Source organism: Nothoprocta perdicaria, unplaced genomic scaffold, assembly GCF_003342845.1.
Source record: "Nothoprocta perdicaria isolate Ctin4 unplaced genomic scaffold, notPer1 scaffold_100, whole genome shotgun sequence".
In the NCBI taxonomy this organism is placed as follows: Eukaryota; Metazoa; Chordata; class Aves; order Tinamiformes; family Tinamidae; genus Nothoprocta; species Nothoprocta perdicaria.
In genome coordinates this window covers 147,108-163,617 of record NW_020454095.1, presented here as the reverse complement: position 1 = coordinate 163,617, position 16,510 = coordinate 147,108, and the positions used below count along the sequence as shown (strand labels likewise).

The 16,510-nt window shown below is 45.6% G+C and overlaps 1 protein-coding gene across 1 annotated transcript in view; it reads right to left on the bottom strand.

Moving 5' to 3' along the window:
* PTGFRN (prostaglandin F2 receptor inhibitor) overlaps positions 1-16,510 on the bottom strand; it is a 48,708-nt gene that overhangs the window by 28,592 nt on the left and 3,606 nt on the right. The window contains exons 2-5 of the mRNA XM_026040623.1: positions 11,616-11,981; positions 10,358-10,777; positions 7,533-7,916; positions 2,704-3,129 (exon numbers count right to left, since the gene is read on the bottom strand). Coding sequence (XP_025896408.1) covers positions 2,704-3,129; positions 7,533-7,916; positions 10,358-10,777; positions 11,616-11,981 — 1,596 coding nt within the window. The remainder of the gene's footprint in view (positions 1-2,703; positions 3,130-7,532; positions 7,917-10,357; positions 10,778-11,615; positions 11,982-16,510) is intronic.

The following is a 16,510-nucleotide window of genomic DNA, read 5'->3' as shown; positions in this document are numbered from 1 at the left end:
TGAGCAGGGGGGTTGGACTCGATGACCTCTGAGGTCCCTTCCAACCTTCGGCATTCTATGATTCTATGATAATTGACATTATGCTAAATATAATTATAAGTTTAAAACAGAACTATTAACGACACCCAAATAATAGTATCTTTACAATATGGAGGTCCAATTGAACGATGTTCTCCTTTTGTGAGGGCTTCCAAGCAGATCCAAAGCTGACAACACTAATTTAAGAAACAAGCAGCAACTCGGCACTTCCTGCAAATAGCAACTGTTTTTAGTGCAGTCACCATTCACACTCAAATTAATGAATAAATAACACTATCTKTTAACACATCAAACTTACTCGGAGCTCCAAATAATCTGAAGATGCACTCAAAAAAGGTTTCCTCCCTTGCCTTACTCCTTTTTAAAGAACAAGTTCCAATCAGCGATTAAGCTAAGAATAAAAACATAATCGATGCTTTTGTGAGCTTAGATAAGGWCATTTCCTTTGCCACCTTTGGATGAAAGGAGTAGAAGCAGAAGAAACAAAGAAATTAAGCAGACCATGCATAAAACAACGGCAATGCATGATGACGAGTGGCGGCGTTTGCAAAGCTGAGTAAGCAGAAAGACATGTGAACTTAATCAGTCTCAACAGAATGAAAACGCACATTAAAAAGCCTCAGAGTGGGCAGCCATGCAAGTTATTACACACAAGCAAAGAGGGTTTGGGCACCCGCACATGGCACATGCATTGCCAGCAAGGCCTCCTTGCCCTCCCTGTCCCCGCTCCCTGTGCAGACGGACCCACTGATGCCACACAGTCTTTTCTCCCGTTTCTTGAAAACCTCCATTCAAGCTACCTTTTCCAGAGGGGCATTTCTCCCAAGTTCCCCCACTCCCGCTCTGAAGTTAAGAGGGAATTGCTAATAACGAAACAATTTGAAGAAAAGCCTCTGCATGAGCACAAGCTGCGCAAGGCGCAGGCCAATTTGGGCCCTCTCCTTAGGCAAACACGTGGGCGCCTGGCTGCTTGCTTTTATAAGCCTAGGGAGCAGTTAGGGACTCAAATCACCAGAGATGCCTGTCACAACAACAGCGGGAGAGCAGCGGCAGCAGCCGCTTAACTCCTTCCTGGCTGCGGCGCGCGCTGCAGCCCTCGCTGCTCGCAGCGGAGCCCGCGGGCCACGCACCGGGGCCCTGCAGAGGACCAGCCGCTCTAGGGGAGCAGATGGGGGGAGGAAGGGGAGGGCAAGCAAAGCTCAACGTCTTCTCCCTGCGCATCTACAGAACRCTTCTTTTCAGAAGGGGAAGGCTCTTTAAATGACAGTTGGCTTTCACATCATAAACCCCCGAACTCCAATTTTTGCCAAAAAACGTACTTTTCAGCACGGGGACTCCAACAGTTACCTTCGCGTTACAGTACCACAAAATCAGCGGATTTGGAAGAACGCCAGGAACATGGGACTGTTCACACCTGCCACGCTCTGTTTGCCCTCGGCCACATCACGGCCACATCACATCTCTTCTGAACTCCAGCTGGTTTCTCTAGCCGCTCCAAAGGCAACRGCCCATTAGGCGAGCGTGTGCGCCCCAAGTCACATCAGGGCGGCCCGGAGCGGTGACCGGCCGCCACCTCCGTGAGGGTCCATGGTCCTGATGGARCATGGGCCAGGGTTCGGAGCACCGCCCTGGCCCTGCACAGGAAGGCTGTTAGTTTGGAGCAAGGGACCCCACTCCTTTCTCTAAGGATATCTCTGTCTAAGGATAATCCCTGAGCGACTTTAAACTGGTATCAGGCTAGCTGTCTTTGAAACACAGGCCTCCTTGCCCATGGCTGCTTGAACTAGGCCTTTCGGACAGATCTGCTGCGGAATGAACAGCTTAGATAAGGACAGGGCTTTTGTTGACAATGCAACATCTTCAGCTATCCTATTCCTTCTTTCCTTACCCAACAAACCCTCTTGCAGGACCTTACATTTAAATGAAAAAAAACCAATTCCTTTCCTCCACAGGCCAGCTGGACAGCCGATACGGGTAATAAGTGATATGGGTAGCTTCACTTGGCTCCTAAGACATGGTCCTACACAGAGTTTGGGTGACGACTAGAGCTAATCCACTTCTTCCTAAAAAATGTCCAGATTAGAGTTAAGTGTTAAATGACTGCTGTCTTCCACTCGCCTTTGATACTGATACTACTGTGCCCATAAGGCTTCCTCAGTAGTGCTTTCTGAGCATGGGCCTGTAAACACAGAGCACAAGAGAGGAAAACTATCAAACCAGTAACCAGAAAAGCTTTGAAGTGAATGACACTTCCCTTCTTGCCCAAGATAGTGCTGTCRCTGGCAACAAGAGGTTGCTCCTGGGGAGAGAGGGGCAGCCCTTCCATGACAGGAGTCAAGAAAGAGAGCGGYGACCGCAGCGTCGCTGCTGGGTGCCACCCTTGCGCCACAGTGACAAACTGGCTCCTGGAAGTCTCAGCACAGTGTCATGGACGTACCCCCTTTTCAATTCCTCTCCAGAAATGTTGCACAGAACTGGCTAGTGCTGTTAAGTAGTTATTTCCCTTTACAATTTTTTTGCCTTTGCAAGTGGAAATAACATTTTTCCCCCTTTTCATAGCAGAAATGCATTTCCAAAGCCTGTTATCAGGCTTCTGGCTGACAGGGGCCACTCGAGAGAAAACTACCTATTCAGGTCTTCCAGTCAATAGTGCAGAATTCCTACCTTGTGTAGCCCAGAAAATGCTGACAGGTGCAGAAGCAACATCTTTGCTCTTTACCCAGCTGTTGTTGCGGTGCCTACTCCACGCAGAGATGACACARAAATAGTCCCCTCTGTCACTTTCTGAAGTCCACTGGATTCGCAAACTGAAGGTGTTCACAGCTTTCTTGGAGAAGATTATTTCCCCATTCTGAGTCCGCTCCCTGCTCCTCTCCCCCAGCAGGAGAGTCCAGTCTGCATCCATTGAGGCCAGGAGTTGCTCAGGCACCACATCGTCGCTGCGCAGCCGCAGCCTGTAGTACCAGGAGACKGTAAAGCGGGTGTTTGCTTCCAAGTCCTGCATGTTTGTGATCCTGCATTCGAGCTCCGTGGGGTCATCCGAGAACTTGGGTGTTTTAGAAGCATTCAGGAACACCTCATAATCTGGCTCTGTGGAGGAAAAAACCCAGCAGAAAGAGGTTAGAAGTTACAAAGCAGGAATAAGTGGCAAAGGTTGATAAAAACAATATATAAGAATGCTGCTACCATCTAGTTTGTAACAGCACAGGAGCTAAAAATCAAGCACCAGAACATATGTTTTTCTGGTAAGGTCTGCAGACTGGGAACTTTGACGCAAGTTCTCAGACCTGCACCAAGAAAGTCCCCCTAGGCCTGCGTTTCCAAACAGAATTTCTTTTTTTCTGTCTAGTCAGAACATTTCAGAAAAGTCAGGACAAAGTGAGCAAATTGAGCAAAATCACTCCCTCCTCTAGGCCTGTGTCCAAGAACCCAAATCATGGCTTCATTTTCAGACATCCAGTCATCTTCTGGACCCAACCAAATGCCCAAGGCAGCCTGCGTCAACAGGCCAGTTATTCTCTAGACATCCTATTTCTCCACTTTCTCTCCAGGGTAAAAGGTCATCTCCCATTTCAGGCATTGAAATGCTGTTTTCTTTTTTTCCTCCTACACTTATCCCACCATCTCTCTATAACACACACACTATGAACTTAAAAACAAACAAAAAAAAAAAAATCAGTGACATTGGCAATAAGAAACACCAACAGCAGCGCATAGTAAATTTGGCTGACACTGTAATAAATATGAAGTTGGTTAACAGCCAGAGATGCATATATATCAGAAGAGTCTCACAGTTTGCAAGTAAAGTACATGCTGTATGTGAGGTTGGAATCCCTCACGTTTGCAAAGGAGGAGAGCCTGAAACTCATGGGTTAAGGAAACAGGCCGAGTTATTTAAAGCTGAAACAACTCATTGTCCAAAGCCCAMAAGCGATAAGGCAGTCGCATGACTTTTTTCCTCAGACTAGAGAGATAGTAAAGAAAAAAGATTATGGCAAGAATCCCTCAGCACAAAGGAAATATATGGTTATTTACTAGTATTAGAATATTCTTCTGTCTTGCTGTCTACTATTATTTGGTACAAAAGAAAAAGACTAGTCTTCCAATTCCTTGGCCAATACTCATCACGTGGATTTTGTTATCCATGTATTCTGTGCTCTATATTTAATTCTTGCTTTTGTATTACTTGGCATTTTACCCTCCTAGAAACAATTAACTGAAACTATAATTGGGACACAGAAGGCAAACCAAAGCTAAATCTGAGGCTTGGATCACCAACGAGCTAATAAAACATCTTACTAGAACTGCTGCCCATGTGCACGTTTAGTCTTCACAGATGCATAGAACAGAACCAACTCTATATAAGCAGGGCGACTGCTGCTGTGCCAGCTTGAGGAGAGCATCTCTCATTATTAGTATTATGTGTGCAGTGTCCTTGCATCTGGCAAGAATGACAGCATTAACACAGACCAGACACTAGTCTCTAAATCACTAGGTTTCTGCACTATTAGATAGCACAGAAGCCTAAGAGTGCTRCTACACAAGTCCACAGTGCCTACTACCAGTGAGCTTATGCGTAGTGTTTTGCAGACTCTCCATACTGGTCAGGCAAAAGAAAAAAAAAAAATCCTTCTCTGCAGCCAAGTCATAGATTAATAGCGGAGGCCATAAGTCATTTTTGGTATAAGTAAATCCCTACAGACCCCATGACTACACCACTCTTTACATCTCATTCACAAAAGACTACAGTCTTCTCCAGGGCCTCATGACATATTGCTCAAACACCACAGTTTTCTTCTCATTTCCCCTTCCTCTCCCCCCTCTAGGGGCAAAGGCATTCAAGTCTAATAAATATTTTCACAGCCGCAAAGACTGTGAAAGCAGAAACTCTTCTCGGGATGGGAACRCAAGTACAGAGCTGAAAGAAATGGGAATTCTTAGTTAATCACTTAAGGGTGTTTTTGGAGAGAGAGGGAGGAGGGGAAGAACCATGAAGAAAATGAGTTTTGACTTTGACAGCCCCATTCTAGATAGGCGCTTCACTGTGACAGACACTCAGAGGATTTAGAAAGAATAAAAGAGTGGCTGGATAAACCTCATTCCTCTACTCTGTCAGCTGTCAAAGAACAGCCTCACTGACAGCTCCATGACTTAATGTCACAGTAGCTCTTAACTTTCATTAAGGAGGAGGGAGTTGTTGAATTCTGGATGCAGCCAAGCACCTCAGCTGCTGAAAAACTCTTCCACTTTCCCTTCCCCTGGCAACCACATTTCTATTGAAAAGMTTTTAGTCTCTCTTATCCACACATAGGTCCCAGCTGTAGCAGAAAGAGTAGGGGATATTCCAGGAATAGAAGAGGGCATAGGTGTGCACTTGTGCATGCGCGAGTGTGTGTGCACATGGGTGCTTTTAGAGGGGGCAGGGGACACTAGAAGGTGAACACGTAGTTGGAATGGCTGGATAGGGACTGGAAATGACATTACAGGTATACTTGAAACAGCCAAGGCTCTTCCTGCTCTGCGCTTTGTCTCTTCACAATGCTAAATACAAAAAAAAAAAAAACAGTCGCTGTCTGGTGATAGAGTCATTTATTTCTGGAAAACAGGCCTCCGAGTTGTCTTTCTATACACTGGCCTCACTCATATACACTTTGAGGAAATCTGCTCCTGCAGCTGGTCAGGACCATTGGTCTCTGCTTACAAGAGGCTTTGACTTCAAGATACATCAGGATGGTTTAGGCCAAGGTACTCACACTCAGCCCAGGCTGGGGACAAGCACAGAGCACCACATCTCTGCCTGCTCTTTTCTGGCTCACATCTATGCTCATTCATGCTTTCAGCACAAGCAATACTTCATGTGAAGTTCAGCAGGGAACATGAGGTGTAAACCTTACTTACCATGTTCTGCAACACCACGAGGGCTTTGTTTGCTTGTTTGGGCGTTTTGTTTCTTTTCTAAGCTGAAAAAGTTGTTTTATCTCAAGATTAAACAAAGGGATAGGACACACAGACTAACATATAATACCTAGAGCCATTCCTGAAAAGATAAGCTTTATAGAAGTTTTGCCTGGGCTTGTTTTTCACTCTTGCTCCCAGTAAGTTTGATTCTAAGAATTTTTGCATGAAGACAGGTCTCTAAAGCTTAAGAGTTCGGCTGGGGTAATGCAAAGCAAAAGCCTCCTGATCTTCAGCAAGCACATGACAGAGGATCTCAAACAGATGCCTCTCCTGGGACCGGGGTGTAAGGAAAGATGTTGTTAGGCTGCCTCTGTGGCCCAGGCAGACCAGAGGAGCCTGCTGACCCGTCCTGACATTCGTCTTCAGCTCCTCATTCACTAACTTGTCCACCAATATCTACACTGAAATTCAAGAACTCGATATAAACCAAAAAATTGGTAAACACATCGCTCTCTGACTTGCCTTTTACAATTAGTTTGGATGGTTTTAAAGCAGTATAATGGGGAAACACACCTAGACAATTTGGGAGGGGAAGGAGGGAGAGAACAAAGGCATCATTGGGTTGCTAAGTAGATGTTTTTTTCCTCATTAACGAATGAAGTTACTGCAGCAATACTGCAGGCCTTAAAAACAAACTGTAAATTCAGATGCACAAGTAATACTTTGCATGTCCCAAAGCCTAAAATTCCACTCACTTACAGAATTAAACGATCAAAGCACACCACAAAAAGCAAAACTGAATAGAAAGCTAAATGCCACAATAAAAAAGAACATGTTAATGGCCACTCTGCTAATCAACACTTCCCGCCTTTGAATATCAGCTAGCCAGGTCTCTCCAAGTCATACTACTAAGCAGCTCTCCTAAAATGGACTTGTAAGCATGGAGGGAGGAGAATAAAATAGTAGCAAGTCCCATCTTAAACCATCTGCAGCATGKGATCTCTCTAGTGCAAAACACAGCCCCCAAACACCCCAAACTTGGAAAGATTTTAGAGTTCAATATGRAGTTCTGCATTACCATTATCATTATAATATGTAATTCATATTTTTATTTATATATAAAATCATTAGCATATACAATTGATATAAAAAGCATGGAAACTCTTTGGTGCCCTTGTATTCAGAGCTCAGAGAGAACGCTGGTTGCTGGATGAGCATCCCGCTGACACAGTACAGGGGGACGAAAGAAGGCATGGCACTGAGGGCAGCTTCCGCCTCCAGCAGACTAGGGAGGTTCTCTGGTAATATTTGCCATTTCCACTCTGTTCAGCGACACCAGGAAGGAGAGTGCACGAGTGGAATGTACATTAAGAGATTCAAAAGACCCACAACGCACAAATGCAAAGATCTGAAAGATAGATCAGCATTTCTACACGCGAGGGGGAGACACCCTACATCTGTGTGATGACACATTGGTACTTGCAAAAGAGACAAAAACTTGCTCAGAGGGGACTTCCARGGCCCTCTCCATCTTCTGATGGGATCGAAGAAGGCATGGTGTGTTACCCATGAGGTCTGAGGGCAGCACTACTCACCTAGTGCTGTCACCACCACGCTGATGGGCGCAGACGTTCTCTCCACCACCTTCTGCCAGCTCCCGTTGTGCTGCGGTGCCCAAATGGCTGCTTGGCAGGTGTAGTAGCCGGAGTCCTCCACGTCCACATCCCGCACCAGCAGGCGATAGGAGTTCCTGTCCACACGGCTCAGGCTGAGCAGAGCTGAGTCGCTGACTACAGAGTCATGGTCCATGCTCAGCAAAACCTGAGCGTCTGACAAGGCATCATCGGYGGAAGCGGTGAAATACCACATCACTGCCGCTTGGAAAATCCCGCTCCTGTCTGTTGTGATGTTACACGTAAGATCCAGTGAGTCTCCCTCACTCACAGACACGTTTAATGTTGAGATGAGCACATCTAGGGCTTGGAAAAGAGACAAAAATGCAAACAAAAATTAAAAAATAATAAYCTTTTTCTTATTTTTTTTAGTGTGACATGTGCAAACACACGTTTGAGGCTTTGATCCAGTACCAACAGCAAGTCACAACACACACAGTAAACTCATCTTCTGTGCAAAGACTATTTTTAACACGCATAGTACACATGGCCCAGACAGCATTCAACCAGGACCTTCTGCATTCTGCAGGTTATCAGGCTGTCAGTWGCTTAATTAGTAAATAAAATAAACRTTAGCGGATAGCAAGGGGGCTTCAGGATCAAAGCGCCAAGGCGAGAGCCAGGATAGCCTGCCTACCTCGCCGGGGAGAGATGGGCCAAGAGGGCTGCTTGCACTGCGTGTGGATCCCAGGTGCTTCCTCACCCTGCACCTTCACCTGCCCACACGTCCTAGCGATTAGATGTGGTCTTCATGTAGCACCAGCTGCTTCCGTAGCACATACTGTGGCTGCACGTGGAGTCCCAGTTACGGGGGACTCCTGGCCAGGGGACAGGRCTCAGCAGCAGCGGCTCCCTGGGCAGTTCTGGGAGCGACGCGGAAGGACTCCTGCCTTGTGCACGCAGCCGAGCCTCGCTGGCAGGGCAGTGACTGCCATGTGGGAAAACCATGTGCTGGTGCAGAACAACCCACACACACCCCTACCRGTTTTCTAGACTCTCGTCAGGAGAGGCAATCTGCAAGAGGCAGAGCCACACTGAGTTTGTTACTGGCCACAACCACTGCCAACGAAACCAGGCTCGCTCCTCTCCAGCACCTAGCTGAGTGCTCAGGGTGCGGGAACTGAGCGGCACTTGGCAAGCCCCACRTGAGCGAAGCCACGTGCCCCACAGGCATTCCCACCACGCTCTTGCTGGGGCACTGCATCCAGCAGAAAGGCCACGTGAACACCAGGATGCAAAATGAGACTCGTGCAAGGTCAAGAACAGCCCTAATCCTAGCCGCTCGTGACACGCACTGGGGCACTACAGCATGGCCCTAGARAAGTGCTCCAGGAGCATTTAATCAAGGCTCCTTTTTAAGTTATAGAGGTGTCTGAAGGCCTCATGTAGSGTTAAATCTCTGTAGCACAAGGCACTATTAAAAAAAGTAGACAGAAGTACAAAGTCAGGCCTAGAGAGGTCCTAATTTAGGGAGATGAATATGATGGGCAAGCAGAGCAGCAAAATAAACAAGCAAAAAGAAAACAAAAAGAAAACAACAACAAAGTTTTTCCTTTTTTTTTTTTTTTTTTTTAATAGCGCAATCTTGCATTATTGCCAACTATCCTTGTTTTTCTCTTTTATGTTTAAGCGCACCCTTTGGATATATTATTTGCTTGTTCATTTGTTTCTGCAAATTCAGTGCCCGGTTACAGCAGGGCAGGACACGGGAAGTGCAGTCCTCGGGCCTGGTATTTACAGCTCGGGCTCATGTCAGTCTGCAGGCGCCACAGAGAGTTCAGGTGGCAGCACGTGGTGCTCTGCAAGCCACCCCATGGCATGGGCATGGAACAAGCTGCACATGGCTTTGCTGGAGAACGGCCTCTCCAAGTAGGGCAAGATTAGCCAAAGCTTTCATGCCCCTGGCAAACTGGCAGTGCTGCCAATGAGGGAGCCTATCAGCCACTGCTACGGCCCCTCTCAGCCTGTCCTCWGCCACTGATTCAATCCCACCTACTTAAGACAACTCCTGCAGAAGCATGACAAAATGGAGAACTACAGCTCTTAATTAGCCACCTCCGAGCAGCGTTCACTGTATTTTTACTTACAAACACCTGTAATCTGCTGTTCCTTGTCAGGTGCGCAGTAAYGTATTAGCAGAAGGCCAGGCCCGTGCGCTAGATCTCTGCCAACACTGCGGTGCCATTGGTCCAGTGCTCCACTGGCAGCACTGGAAATCACTGGACCATTTGCCCTTTGAAATTCTCACCCATTTCCTCTTTTCTCCRTATCTTTCTAAGGTATTTTAAATTGTAACATACAGAAAAGCTTCACAGCAATGGGAGGAAATACAACTGCTCAGTGCCAGGAAACACCTTTAAATCAGTGAGCGAGCACACAGGCAAGTCTGGAATGCTCAGACATAAATATAGTGCTGCTTACAAAATACAGAAACAAGAGGTATCAGGAGTGATCCAAGCAGCAGGTAAAAATATTTGTCTAGGCATCCAAGACATTCCAGTCAATCCTTCCACATCATCATCTTCATTTCTCTTAAAATAACATCTTGAAAAATCATGACAAGAATTTGCCACCAATTCAGAGGTAAACAGGCCAGATACCCAAACAGCAGTCAAACCATCCTGGAGACATCCTCATTTGGCTCAACTTACTGAATTTCTACTCTCCATGCATCACARTCCGGACATAACACAGCAGCAAGCTGCAAGCTTTGACACCCCAAGCAGCCTCCCACCAGCACTACTCACCAGTCTGCTGGACTGCCATGCTCGCAACCTCCACACTCTTCTCCTGGATCTTCTGCCAGGAGCTATCTGCCCCTCTCACCCACTCGCTCACAAGACACCTGTAGGCACCTCCATCCATCTGCATGGCCTGAGACACAGATAATTGATAGGTGTCATTTGCTCCTGTGTCCAAACGGACATCGCCATTGCGGTAGCGTTCCTCGTAGCCGGGACCAGGCTGGAACTTGCCCTCGTGAGTCAAAGACAGGATGTCCTGCCACGTCGCTCCGCTTTTGATCTGCCAGGTCACATGCAGGTGAGTGTGCTCGGGAGAGGTGGTGGTGGCCGAGCAGCGCAACTTAAAGGAGTCGCCCTCGGAGAGCTTGAGAGTCGTTGGTGAACGGGCTTTTATGCCACTCACCACTAAGCCATCAGAAATCACTAATTGAAAAGAAACAAACAAAACACACACACAAGTATTGTAAAACAGGAGCAAAGAGCATAGGGAATACCCACACTGACTGGCTCAGCTCTCAGGTAATAATACACCACACAACATCACGTGGACAATCCGCTCTTCTTCCATACAGCAACATTCTAGGAACAAGAAATCTCAGCCGAAAACTAACAAAACCAAACATCCCACTTTAGACAAGCCAAGACATGCATTCAACTTCATTTACTCTTCCCCTTACTTCAGTTTCTTATRCAAACAACACCTCTCTGCCTGTTCCCATTCAGAACCATTTTGATTTCTATGGTATTAAGAGATAAAACCCTTCAAAAAGAAAGTCTCCTGAATTATTACTGAAGAACTTTAAACCTGAGAGCAGAGCTATGGTGGAAATGTGCGAATAACATGCTAAAGGAGAAAAGTGAGATTATTTCCTTTGTAGGGAGAGATACCTAAATGACACTAAATAAAAAAAGAGAAGACAGGTTCTGTTTTGTACCCAAATTTAGCCTCTACCCAGAGGCTTACTGAGATTAAATATCCACTGACATCTTCAGAAAACCCACTGCTTCATTTTCCCATTTATATTTACTAATTTGCTAGATAGGAAAAAAGTGCCATGGTATTGAGAGTAACAGCCTCCCTTCTTCTCACTTTCCTCTGCAGCCACTATACCTCATAAATTGAGATTAAGACATTAGGAAAATAAAACAGTATTACGAAGACAATCAGAACATTYACGAGCAATAAAAGTTCAACATAAAACATCCAGGTAAAATCAGTATCAAGAACAAATTTAGAGCACACCTCACTCTTCAGAAATACCTTTCACTTGGACCTCAGCATCATAGTTTCCCTGAACAGTGGCATCAGTGCTGGGTGTAGAGCATTTGTATATCCCTTGATCAGGTGGCTGGATGTTGCTAATCACAAGTTCCACAGCATCGTTGCTGCTCCGCCTCAGTTTGATATCCCCTCGTCCCACACGGTTTTGGAACTCCTTGGAGGTGAAAGTGGAATCCCAGGTGCTCACTATCCGCAGGAAGTCAGTCTCTCGGGAGAATTCCCAATCAAAGTTCTGCTCGCTGGGTCCATCGTAGTCACTAACACTGCAAGGGATCACCACCTCCGTGCCCACCACTCGAATGAGGGGACCTTGGGGCACTCTCACGACACGTCCTCTGCAGAAAGCTGGGTAGAAGAAGTAGGAAAAACAAAATCAAAATTTAAATAAGGAATTAACACCTGAAAACCTTGACACAAAAAAAAAAAAAAAAAAAAAAAACACATATATATATAAAATAAAATCAGGCAGCTTGTCCAACNCACATATATATAAAATAAAATCAGGCAGCTTGTCCAACCAACCTTGCTAGAAAGCTAGAAGTAGGAAGAGCAACCTTGCTTATCCTTTCTTATTAACATCTCACTGAAGCAAAAGTCAAATAAGCACATTTTTAGTGTGGACAATCTTTATTTTATTGCTCATTCAGTAATGTATTAGTAAAGAAATGCAAACATAGAAAAAATATTGGAAAGACAAATAGAAAAAAATAAGAGAACTAGCTACAGATCAAATGGACAGCTGCTTCTCCACCAAAGGCCAAGTGCTGTGTAAAACAGAAAGAAACATTAATCAGTTTTCAGTGAGGACATAGTCTAATCTGGTATCTTTAAAAATTTCTGCTGACATGAGTGGAGGATTCAAAGTAGGAAATACTGAATTTCCTCTAGCCTGAGGGGGACAGAAGTGGTATGTTATTCTCTACAAAATGAGCAGTCACTTCTGCTCTAACAGGTCACAGCTTCTCCAACCAAGGTGAGTGTCCCTGCTTTTCTACATTATTTAGAAGTAAGAATCAATTTCAATAGACATAGCTCGCGTGAACTTTATTTTCTGTGCTGGAAAACTCATGTCTCCAGCACATACTTCATCTTTGATGGAAATCCTAGAACATGTTGGCACAACAGGAAAGCTGCATTAGCCAGGTGATACACTACTAGTACAGCAGTTGGCCACTGACAAATTTACACTCTGCTCCTGTAACCGAGTTAGAAGAGAATAATCCCTGCTAGTCAGGTAACTAACTAGTGTTAGGTAGCCAAGGAACCAGAAGAACTTGAGGATCCCAACTGAAAAGCAGTCAGATTTCCAGAGTAATGGCCCATGGCCCGAATGCGCTTACAGAACTATGGGGCTACAGTGTCCTGCTTTCCCACATCAGGAGAAAGGGCATGAGCAAGATTCAATACACACCATTKTGCTGACTGACAAGACATCAAATAACCCTAGAGCCTTCAATTCAAAAAAAATATCTCTAAACACCAGACTCAGATATTGAAGAGGAAGAATTTAGCGAAGCAGGGCTGTTCTCTGCTAGACTAGCATTGTGTCAAGAGCTACCTAGGGCAAAAAAGAAAGTGTCCAGCTCCATTTTCTGGGCCCACCTCCCCAGAAGGACAGCTCAAAGAATACCCTTAGTAGCAGCACGTGGATTTTGGCAGGTTCTCACTTCCCAGAAGAACAAACGGTTTTGATTCATTGTCCCATTGACCAAAAACAAACAAACAAACAAACAAACAAAAAAAAATTTTCAGCAAGAGAGGTCCTATCTGAGCTCAAACTGCAGGCATCAACTACAAACACAAACCTACTGTATCCCATCAGCTCCAATCCAAAGCAAAAAAAAAAAAAAAAAAAAAAGAGAGAAGCCTAAGAACTCCAACAGAGAAGGATAAATATTCCTAAATCCAAGGTGACTGATATAAACACAAAGCAAGATCAGATGGACCTGGGAAACCACTCAGGCACAGCCAAATCTAAACAAAACTACCCACAATTTCCCTCAGTTACGTTGGAAAAGCCCCCAGCTATGGCTATGGACACCAATACATTTGTGGAGCCTTCCCTCCCTGTCATGTTCTAGGTCCTGCTGTAGATTAAGGCTCCATTCACTGGCACAGAACCGTCGGGACATTAAATACCCAGGGACAGGCAAAGAAATGACTCTTATGTAGAGAGACCATCCATCCTCTGGGGAACCTGCCACGAAGCACAGCCTGAGTCCTTCAAAGTTGCATGGAGGGGCATGTATTAAAGACTGAAAGTCTCCTGAGAGCATTTAACAATGAAATAAGCGGATGGCCACACTGAGCATAACTGGAAAGAAATACMTATATACATACACATCTTTGACGCCCAATTACAGGCAATAAAGCTTGCACTACCCCTCAGTGAACAGCTGAACCAAGGACTGACACTGTTTACCTCAGCAGTGCTCAGCTCCCAGGAAGCTCTTTGCTTTGCAAGGTGTCCATGAGCACAGGCTTATTCATACGAGTCYGCTAGCCAAACAGCTGTGACCTGTGTTCAATACTGCTTCATAAACCAAGGGTTTCATTAAGCTTTTAATAAAAAGTAACAGACTGGGTTTAGCCTCCTGTCCATTCTCCATCCCTACTCTTTTTCTAATATTAAAGTACTGCAGTGAAATTAAACCATATAGCAAGGCCTGTTATTACATATCCGATCAAGTGACTGACCAGACTTAATGAGGAAGCTGGACTTCTGTGCATTAGACACACATGAATGGGATAAGAAAGAAGAAATAGTGTCTCTGTTGTGCCACAGGTACCATTAAGGACATCTCTCTAACCACAAATACCAAGAGTTAAAAAAAGAGAGAAAAAATGATTGTTGAGAGACTCAAGCACACATGGGCCTCAGAAGGTCTTAAGCTCAAGTGCCATTCAATCCTTCAACTTATCCTCTTACGGAAAGAGATAGCAGCAGCAGGTAAGCTTTAAAGCCCACGCTGACAGGCAAAGCAGCTCCGGCCAGACCAGCGCGAGAAGTCAGCTGCAGATCCCAGCTGGGGACATTGCTCAGAAACGCTGTCTGCTTTGGGAAATGCTCTCCCGTGGCAYTGCAACAAGCAGACAATGCTGTTGTGCACAGGTGTGTGGCTGCAGCCCCACGCACTGCGTTAATCCAGTCTAGGAGTGACAGGGGCATGGCTCCTGTGGCAAGAGCCGCGCGCTTGCGCTCCACATCAACAGCGACAGCTCTGCTCTTCTTTCCTCTAAGGTCACTACAGACCCTTTGACATTAAATGAAGGCCTAGGTGATTAGCAGCTGCAGGTGAGGGGCAAAAGGGGGGCACAGAAGCTCCTCACCACATCGGATCAGAGCTGGTACCCCACAGCAAGGCTTAGATCATCTCCCTCCTCACAGCAGTCTCAGAGCAGGCAGCAAGTCCGGTTTTACAGCATTTTGCAAGGAGGGTAGGGGAACAGGTTGCAGGAAAGAAAAGGGAGAACTTATAGGAATTGTATAGTTTACTCCATAAACAAGAGTATCCATGACTGCCGAGATGAACGGGGTTTCTCTGGAGGCTGGCACACAAAGACAGCACAGCCTGGACAGGGGCTATGCACTTATTGCAGAGTATCTTGTGCCCACCTGTGAGGGGCAGTACGTGCAAGGGCAGATACTCAGAGGCTGAGCAAGCTGCAATTCTAGGTGAGCTGGGAGGCACATTGTCCAGCAAAGAGCAAATTCACGGTTTGCTTTGTGCCCTGCAGCGGGCAACAGCAAAAGTATCCCCAGCTGCTAAACAAGGTGTTATGTTCTTCGCTGTGCTTGAGGGATTAACGTTGCACATCACTGCAGCAGAAGGCACACAGGGACAGACACTCATCTTAGCAAGAGCTCTTCTACGCCAGCAGAGAAATGAGCAGCTTTCACAAATATTTGGTTCTTGCAGTGCCCTGTGCTAGACATACCTCCCTCCCACCTTCCCAGAGTAATCAAAGTTCAATTTTCTTGATACAGAAGATCTTCACACTGTAGAGATACTTGAAGCATTTATTTTCCATGACACCTAGTATATGTCAGAGTTAATATAAGGCGATGCGCTCTTAATGAACTCACTTGAATCCCAYTTAGCCATAGAAACAGATGGAGCAGGACAGAACAGTGTATAAACCAGTGACAASAATCAACAAAACACAGACAATTTTGTATTCGAGAGTATCACAGAGACCACCGAAGATGTTTGTTTAGTAAGGACTCAGTAACTGACTCTGTATCATAAACAGCAATGTTGGACATCAAACCTGCCTGAGCACAAGATTAAGTGCTTAAATGCAAAACTCTTTTATAGATTTACCAGAACACCAGATGAAATGGCAAGAAACTGTTTTCCAAAGCAACAGATAATGGAGTCTCTGTAAGGAGGCCAGCACATAAACACCTGGATGGGACTCGCTCCTCAAGCTCATTAGACAGGTGACAACCCTGTCAGGGAGCACGGCTGCTTTGGCCGGGCTGTGCCAGAACCACCCAGAACGGCGGCAGCCACAGAGCCTTGGTGGCTGCTTATCAAACACTCATCTACAAGATGCTCCCTAGGGAATGCACGAAAAGCTTCGCTGGGAACACGGGCAAAGTCTGACTCAAGAGAAAATAATAAACCGGGGCCTGCCGTGTTAAAACAGAGGCAAGGAGGTCTCAAAAGAGTCTATGCAATTTGAGGTTAGGGGTTGTTCTCTAGCGATGAAGAGCTGTATTCATCCATGCAATACCTCAATTAATTTGTGCCCTCACCTACATGCACCGTATGATTGCTGTCATTAAATCAAATCATTTCAAGAGGGAGAGAGAAAAACGAAAATGATGAGTAGATGGCTTGCAAAGTCAATCCAGGTATTTTAAATTG